General features: G+C 42.7%; 1 protein-coding gene across 1 annotated transcript; it reads left to right on the top strand.

The window, feature by feature from the left end:
* Window positions 1-2,709: 2,709 nt before the first annotated feature.
* On the top strand, window positions 2,710-6,771 carry TNFRSF18 (TNF receptor superfamily member 18). Its single transcript, XM_065738018.1, has 6 exons — window positions 2,710-2,943; window positions 4,203-4,334; window positions 4,654-4,741; window positions 5,224-5,312; window positions 6,119-6,259; window positions 6,531-6,771. Exons 1-6 carry the CDS (start codon window positions 2,769-2,771, stop codon window positions 6,680-6,682), a joined length of 777 nt encoding a protein of 258 aa, XP_065594090.1. The 5' UTR covers window positions 2,710-2,768; the 3' UTR covers window positions 6,683-6,771.
* The last annotated feature ends 2,214 nt before the right edge of the window (window positions 6,772-8,985 follow it).

Raw genomic sequence — 8,985 nt, forward strand, 5'->3', positions numbered from 1 at the left:
TATCATTAGTTGTTCAAGAAATTACATAGATTCCTTGTGAATAACCTCTTGTGGAAATATGTAGTTTGCTGCTTTGGCCAGTGTCAGGAAACCTGGCATTACTGATGATGCTGAGTCCAAGCAGCACCTGTAAAGCCACTGAACTTTCAAGAAATGGTTATGTTTGAGAAGGTTTTGTTTTTTCTCCCCAAAACAGTCAGCAAACCAGTAGCTCCAGTGACTCCAAAGAAGAAATCCATCCTCTCCAGGACTTTTGATGCACTGTGGCTCTGTACTCAGAATCAAGGCTCATTTTTTTGGTTGTTTGTTTTTTTTTTTGGAGACAGTCATACAAGACTAACCCTTTCATTCAAGGCTGAGGAACTTGAGCATTAGAGACCATTTGGCTTGAACTCCGGTACAGTTCCTTGCAGAGTTTCTCTCTGACATGAAAATGGCAGCAGCAAACTCTGAACTCCAAGGTATTTTGGCACATCTCAGCTGACAGCTTCATTTTTTAGCCTGTTTTAGGCAGTGCTGTTCCTGCTATGCCTTCCTACTTCGTGCAAAGGAGAAAGCATAGCGTGAAATACGTGCTCAGGCAACTGTGAAGACCATGTTGCCTCCTATGACCTTGTAATTTTGAACACAGGTCACGTGGATTGTCAGAATCTACAGGCTACAGACCCTCAGCTTGCCTAGGAAACTGTAGACTGTAAGAATTACTGGTTTCCAAAGCATCTAGTTTGAGTCAAATACTGTCCGGTTAATCCTGTAGCTGCTGCTTAATAAAGCCACCAAACTGATGGTGAGGAGATAAGAACTACTGCTTATTGATAAGTGAAGTGGGCATTTGTTCTGTCAATAGGTGCAGACCCAGATCAGGCAACAGCATGAGGCCAGGCAGCATCGACGTGTATTGTGTATGGGGCCGAGCGAGAAAGGAGTCAGCAGATGAAATGTCACTACCTCAGAGACAGGTAAGATTAGCTTCAGAAAAACCCCGAAGATTTTGAAGGCAGACAATTGAGTTGTCTCTAAAAGGTCACTGCTGACTCCAGTGGTTCAGTCTTGCTGTGTTTGTCAGTTTTCTGACTGTAATGTTCCATCATCTGACGATGCTTGTACGCAACTGTAGTACTTCAGCAAGAATGAAGGCATGTCAAGACCAAGGCAGAAAGCACCAACATCCCCAAAAATTGGAGGAAAGCAAGTGATTGATTCCTACTGTGGTAAAGAACATATTGCAGCACTCAGCCCTGGTAATTTCACTTGATGTAAGGCTGTAAGTGCCTCTGGGTTTCCATGCAGTTGGGTGGCACGGGCTGTCAGAATTGTGAGGAGCAGTGCTGTGAGGGAAGAGGAGGGGATCTCCTGCATGGCTGATGTACAAACCAGCAGCCTTGCAGTTTCAGAAGAACAACTGTTGGCCTTTTGAGAGTGTTTTCTGGGAAAAGAAAAAAAAATAACACCAAGCCACAGGTTCTTGGCCTTTTAGCCTGTTTGCAGCTAGATTGGATGCGAGCTTTTGACAGAAAGGTTCCACCAAGAAGGATCTATTCATACCAAATTTATCTGATTGCTTCCACCTTGTGACAGGATCACAGGTAGGTAGATGCCTGAATAGAGCAAGGACTAAGTGAAGCGTGTGCTGCTTGACCTACTCTTTGAGATCTATGGATGAATCTCCAGGAAGGAACCACAGAATACAGCAAAGGAACAATAGTATCTGTGTGGGAAACTTATTCTGGCTTCATTGGCTTGGATCAAACTGAAAAAACCATATAGCAAGCTCTAGGAAGAGCAAGTCAAATGCCAAGGTATGGTATTTTCCACAGGAACTCGTCTCAAATCTGGTTCTCCTTTGCCTTGACCTATGCGTCATCTCATGCAGTGTGGAAAAGGATCTGTTCAGAGCTCTTTGTGTCTGAATTCATCAAGTTCAGTTGAGAACAAGGTTGGATTTTAAATGTTATCTTTGCTATGCACATAAATATAGCCACAAGAAAGCAAGCTATCTAAACGTAAAGCAGAGATGGAAGCGTGTGTCTTTGTATAAGACAAGACAGTGTGGAATTTAAATCCAGCAGCAAATCATGATTGCAGGCAATCTGTTGGTGCCTATGTGCAATTTTGATGTCATTTTGTTGAGGAGCTGTTTTCTGCTACCTGCATCCCAGGGAAGTGAGGGTAGAGGAGCTGTATGGGTCCCTGCAGGGCCCACTGCAACTACACTCAGTTTTGGTATCAGGGCTGATCCTGGACAGTATTATTTCTCTTGGTTTCATGGTATCTGTATGGAGTTATATCAGCTGTGGGAATTGTCTGCTGAACCAGTGTCAGGAACAATGAAAAGAATCAGGAAAGCACATGGATGTATGGCCTTACTGTATATTGCATGTCTGATAACTAAATCCTTGAGTGTTTCTGAGTTTTCTAGGAGCTACAAGCCAGAATTAAATAGTCTGAAGTTCACACTGTGCTTTAACTTGCGTTAATTATCAATTGCATATCAACTTGCAAAATCCACTGAAAATCAAGTTGTGTTATACTACATCTTACTCCTATCCTTATTTGAGTCACTGGCATATGATTGCTTGGCCCTCTGAGCATCTGGTGGTGTGAAGTAAAAGCTTTTCCCCACCCCTAATGAACCAGGAAGAGCACGCACAGCCACAGCTACAAAAAGCGCAGTACCTTCCCATAGTCTCAGGAGAAGGAGAATTTTTGCAGGGGAAGTCCTCACACAAGCCCACCCTTGCTTGCTTTGGGGCTGTATAGCTTGAGACATGACTGTACAAAGAAGAGAAGTCCATCTCCTGGAGACTCGAGCTTGCTTGCTGCTGGCAGTGCTCCTGTGGCACTGGGCACAACAGACTCAGGCAACATCATGCCCTAATGGTGAGCTGAGAGTGATTGCCAAGGATGTGAAGAAATGCTGCCCCAAATGCATCTCCAGCACAGGTAAGGGAATGATGCCTTTTACTTCTTTCATGCACTTATGTGTTTTGAGTAAATGTGTATGCAAAACAAAACCACGAGGATTTCCTTCCTGCCACACTAAATTAAAGATGTGCTTTAGCTTCAGAGGTGGATACGTGTTGAAGATTTGTTGTGTGCCTGTGCTTCTTGCTCTGTAGTAGGAAAGGGACTGCAGGAAGCAGTGTGTACATCTTCACAGTCACGAGCAGGGCATTGCACCTGGTGCTGACCATGGAGGAGATGGGGCTGAATGAGCTTTTAGGTGCAGTGTCGTTCAGTTTGTTACTGAGACCTCTTCAGAGCAGCCAGAGGGATGTAGAAAATCAGTGTATGTACAGCGAAGGAAAGGATCCCTGCTTCTTTATGGGCTGCCCCTGCTCAGTAGCTGGAGAATTGCTTGCTCTGTGTGGACTGAAAGGTTGCTCCCTCCCACATAGCACTTGCCAGAGCTACTACCAAGACCCCGGAGTATTTCTTCTCCACCTGAGATCAAGTTATATAGGGTGCAGCAGGAGAGTCATTGTTCAGTGAGACCTGCTCCAGAATCCTCCACTAGCAATACACAGAGAGGCATCCTGAAGCTGTTTCTTTTTTTTTTTTTGGCTGCCTTCATTACGTTATTGAGACCAATAAGAGGAAGGCAGAGGTGAGCAGAGGAAACTGTGGGCAGTTCCTGGTAGACCCGTACATTCCATCACCAATCTCAGGAAATAATCTTCGCAACTTGCTGTGGGTTTTTTAATGCTTCCCTCATCATGGTTTTTTTCTTTTTTTTTTTTCTTTAGGGTCTTTGAATGGTATTTTCCTTTAACTGGTCTCCAGTTGAAAGAACTGCTTGATAGGATTTTTTCCTGATGTGACCAGTAGATGCAATCACTCCTTTGCTTCCGTGGACCCAGGAGCCTCAGAACTGGAGATGATATTTGTGGAGTGCAATCAAAGCTCACAGTAGAATTCCTCTGGAAGGAGAGAATAGGAAACATGTTGGGTTTTATGGTTTAGATTTAGACTCCCCTTTTCTAGCAGAGTGTAGCTGCTGTGTTAGGAAAGGCATGGAAAAGAAATCTGAGCTTCACTAGCCAAGGGTCTTATGAGCATCTCTGCTCTAATGATGTTGAGCTTGGCTGAGATCTGGCAGGATTCTGGGAGCTGACTGGGATGGGTTATGAACCAGTAAGATTAATGGTAAAATGCTTTTCATTTACAAACACAACCCTAAAGTGTCTCTTTCTTCTTTACAGGAGACAACAGACCATGTGAAGAAACTGAGGACACAGACTGCAAGTGTCCTCAGGGATTCAGCTGTGCTGATAGATCCTGTACCTCCTGCAAAAAAACTGAATGTCCAGAGGGCAAGGAGCTGGTTAGGCAAGGTAACTAAAGAAACACAAATGTCTCGAAAAGGCAAAGCTTGATATAGTTAGCTTGCTGAGCCAAAATATCATTCACTTATTTTAACCCACTTTTGGGAAGGCTTGTGATAGGATGGAGAGAAATGGTATTTATATTAGGGCTGCTAATTATGGTGACTAGCACCTATACCTGTCCAAAAATGCAAAGCTGGCATGAGCTGCTAGTGTGTTGCTCCAGGAGCACGATTCATAAGGCAGAAAGAGTCCTCTAAATGTTGTACCTCAGGGTCTTTTGGTAAAGGCACTGACCAATATTAATTCATGTTCTCTTTTCTTATAGGTGTTATTTACTATGCATATTCATGTAAACCATGTGAGAAAGGAACCTATTCTAATGGTAAGAATAGCTGGTGCCAAAGCTGGACTGAGTAAGTATTGGTATTTTTGTTCTTTGATAACATGCGTGACAAATTTGTCAGATATTAATATTTAGATTGGTGAATTGAATGAAAGACGAGATCACTGATGAGATTAAATGATTAGGCTTTTTAAATTCAGCAATACAAACTTATTTTCTGGCTCTTTAGCCAATCTCAAAGGGAGCCTTAATTTAAGCTGCTATGTATTAAGCCTGCTTTTAAGTCCAGCTACAAACTGATGTGAAATTATGCCAATTATGGACATGATTTGTATCAAACACTAAAAAAATGTATGCATATAAACAATTTAGATCTGGAGTTATCTTCTTAGGGGACAACACTAATTTTACCTACCATGCTATGAAAAAGAAACAAAGGAAACAAGCTATGAAAAGAGCAGTGGGAAGGAAAAAAGGAAGCCAAGGAAAAAGGCTGGGGAGGAATGAAAGGAAGGGCAGCAGCATTCTAAATATGACTATTTCTTCTTTTAGTTGTGAAAGTTCTGGACTTCTAACTATCAAGCAAGGCAACAGCACACACAATGCTTTATGTGGCTACCTGGTTAAATATTTGGATCAAGGTATCTGCTCTCTGAGCTTCTGCTTTCTCTAAGTCTTCAGTTGTTGACCTCCTGCATAGTTACCATCCAGAGCTTGCTATCGTGCAAGTTTGCTTTGAAAATGATTGTTGTGTCTCTTGTAGTATCAGTACAGGTAAAATTGTTGACCAAGGCAAACTTCCAGTTTTCCACTGAACCTCTACTGCTGCTTTGATAGATTTTACTTAGAAAAACAATAGTTCAGTGGGTCATTCACTTCCTTTACAAGTATTTGTTCAGTCCACAACACTCAGAGCTGAAACCACGTGTCTCTTTGTGGATCAGACTGCACAGGAATGATTGACTGCAAGGTACTGAATATCAAAGAAATCTTCTGCCTCTGCCTTTCCCTTACCCCTAGAAGTACCTTTCAGATCTGGGCCCTTCATTCAGATAAATTTTTAGTTCTGCTGAGAGAAACTGCTGGAAGGTGCTACTTTTAATTTCTGTGAGGCTGACGGAAGTGTGAAAATTTGGCTCCCTGTACTGCTTTTCAAGAAAACATTGAAGGCAGATCTCCCTACAGAGCAAAAATTGAAACAGTAGATATAGAGCCAATGATAGTGATGCTTTTTTGCATGAATGCTTCTTGCCACAGACAGCGATCCATTGCTCCTTTGCCTGGGAGCACCCCAATTTTATTGCTAACAACTGCACTGCTTTAATCCCAGGCTAATAAATCTCCACAGAACAAGGAAGTTAACCTTGAAACTTCCTTGGAAATGCCGTTCTGTTGACAATTGTCTGGGCATGTGTTTTCTTATTCTGTGTCATATATTTAATTGCAGATAATGTTACGCACGGTTCTCTGTACACCACTATCCTGGCCATCGTCACTGCAGCGGGTCTGTTTGTTCTCATCTTGCTGACTTTCTTCTTGCATCTCTGCATATGGTCGCTGAAGAAAGAGAAACACCCCGCAGCTGACAGTAAGTGAGCTCTGTGGGCCTCCCTGTGGTTTTTCATTGGAGAACAATGTGTCTGTTGCTCCAGATTCAGAAGGGAGTAGGTTGAATAAAGAGAGTAAATACTGATTTGCTGTACTATTTTTGCACTGCTTAGTTTCACTGAGATGCAGTGCCTCACCTGTAGCTTTGCCCCCTCTCCTCAGAGTGGGTATTGGCTGGAAGAGGCAATGGGGTAACTGAGCTGTATGAAGACCTCTTGCATGTGCAGTGCTTTTGCTTATTCTTACTGCAGATGTGGAAAATAACTTCCCTAGGCTGCCGTTGGCTCCACAACCATCCCACCACAGAGAAGAGACTTACAGCTGCCAGTTTCCAGAAGAAGAACACGGAGACAAAATACTGGAAGAGAAATCTTACTATTTCCAACCTCCGAGTCTCCACTGAGGACAGAGTAACTGCAATGTGCTGTGAGAATAAGGAGCTGAGCTCAGCTGTAAAACAAACAGAAGGGTGGGACTGGGAGCAGAAGCATCGTGTACATAGAGATAAGGAATGGGTTTGGGGGAGGTTTTCATAGAATCCTGGTTGCCGACTGCTAAATCAGGCTCTAGGTCAGACTGCTCAAGGCCTCATCTAACCTAGCCTGGAATACCTCCAGGGATGGAGCCTTCCAGGTTGCAGGTACACACTGCTGAGTTGTGTCCAGCTTTTCATCCACTAGAACCCTGAAATCCTTCTCCACAGGGCTGTTCTCATTCAGTTCTTCTCAGTCTGTACACGTAGCTGGGGTTGCCCTGATCCAAGTGCAGCTCTTTGCACTTGGCCTTGTTGAACCTCATTAAGTTCTCACGGGCTCACTTGTCAAACCTGGGTGGTGTTCCTTCTTTCTGCTGTATCTACTGCACTGCTCAGCTTGGTGTTGTCTGCAAAATTGCTGACTCCCACTGTCTCTGTCATTGATAAAGATGTTGAAGAGCACTGGTCCCAGGATAGACTGCTGGGGGACACTGCTCATTGCCAGCCTTCACCTGGATGTAGAGTCACTGACCACATCCCTCTGGCTGTGAACATCCAACCAATTCCTTATCCGTTGTGTCATCCACCCTTCAGATCTGTCTCCAATTTAGAGATAAGGTTGTGGTATGGGACCATGTTGTGCTTTGATTCTTCTTAACAAACCTAGCATTTGGAAACAAAGAACCTGCCAATTCAGACTGGCATTCTGTTCAGCTGCGTTGCATTCTACAGTTAATCTGAGTTGTGGGTTTTGTTGTTGGTTTGGTTGTTTTGTTTTTTTTAATCTATTGATGCTTTTATTAATGTTGTTTGGGACTAGGGGCCCTAGCTGTCATTAAGATTCCACTTTGCATCTTCTGCATACTCTTGTGTGGTGCTCCTACAAACTGAGAAGTACATTAAAGACCAATGTTCCACCATCAGTCCCTTCAGGGCTACAGAAAACATAGTATTACCCATAGGGCCCTTCTTATTAGGCAGAAAAGGGCCATTAATTTTAATTCATTGATCACTCTCCAGTTGGAACAGAAGTACCTTTTATCCCTGTTCTCTTTAGCTCAGCAACCTTTGGTACCTGGAATACTGAATTAAATAAAAGAGGCTTCTGAAAGACTGCAGTGAGAATCATGCTGTCTAGAGAAAGACAAGACTTAACAGACTCTGCAGAAAGCTGTTTGGAGTGGGGTCATGGCTAAACCAATTCTGGACCATCTTTGGTTGCCAAACATTTCTTCAGTGATTCTATCACAAGGAGTTTTCTTGTTGGTGTTGTGCACTATGAAATCTTACAACTGGGTGAAATAGTTGTAGGGGGAGAAGTGCAAGAGGTTATCCTTATCTACTATAATACATTCCTCCATAGCTCCAGTTTTAATCTAGCTTTCCTGTTACTGCATGTAGGACTGCTGCCATCCTTACACCTTAGCTTTCCTATCATATAAAATGGAAAGAGTGATATTTCTCAACCTCAGAAGCATATTCTGAAACTTAATTTGTACTCAATGTATTTTTTTGCCTTCTTTGATCCTTCTGCTGTTGGTTTGTGCATTACTGATGATTTTTCCTGTAGGTATCACTATGTAAAATTCATTTCAAGAGTATTTTCTTCCATTGCATTGAGAAATATGCAGATTTTTAACTGAGGTAAACTGGAGATTCATCCAAGGAAAGGTGACGAGTGTTGGACTGGATGTAATAGGACTCTGTTTGATGTGTGAGTTTTACACTTAGTTTGAAGTGGAAGAATGGCTCTGCCTTGTATGCAGGTGCACTATGGGATTTCATATACTCCGAAGTCTAAATTCCTGCTGGTTAAGGCTCTTACTGCTCCTTTTGTGCTGGCCACGTTTACTCTCTGCTCTGTATGGACCCTCCATATCGGTTGTGACCCTTTGTAAAAGTGAAATAAACTCAACAACTGAACTAAGTGTGTATAAGATATAATTAAGCAAACTGGAAAGAAAGGATTTTAATCTTCAGGTTATTTCAGGGCTCCTGGGAGTAATTCAGTTTTACTTTTCCATTTCACTTTTGTCTTGCAGAACTCTGGCTGTTTTAGTGACATACCCCCAAACTCTTCTGCCATATTTCTGATTGGTGCAGTTGTGTTTTTTCTCCTTTTTGAGTAAGTGGCTTAACATTTCCTGAGTGCTGGCTGAGCCAGAATTTCAGCTACCAGCAACCAAAGTAACAGGAAACTCTGTCTGACCACTTTTTCTGTTGCTGACAAT

This window comes from Cyrtonyx montezumae, unplaced genomic scaffold, assembly GCF_038088225.1.
Source record: "Cyrtonyx montezumae isolate F1298 unplaced genomic scaffold, pur_monq_1.0 scaffold_21, whole genome shotgun sequence".
Taxonomy (NCBI): domain Eukaryota; kingdom Metazoa; phylum Chordata; class Aves; order Galliformes; family Odontophoridae; genus Cyrtonyx; species Cyrtonyx montezumae.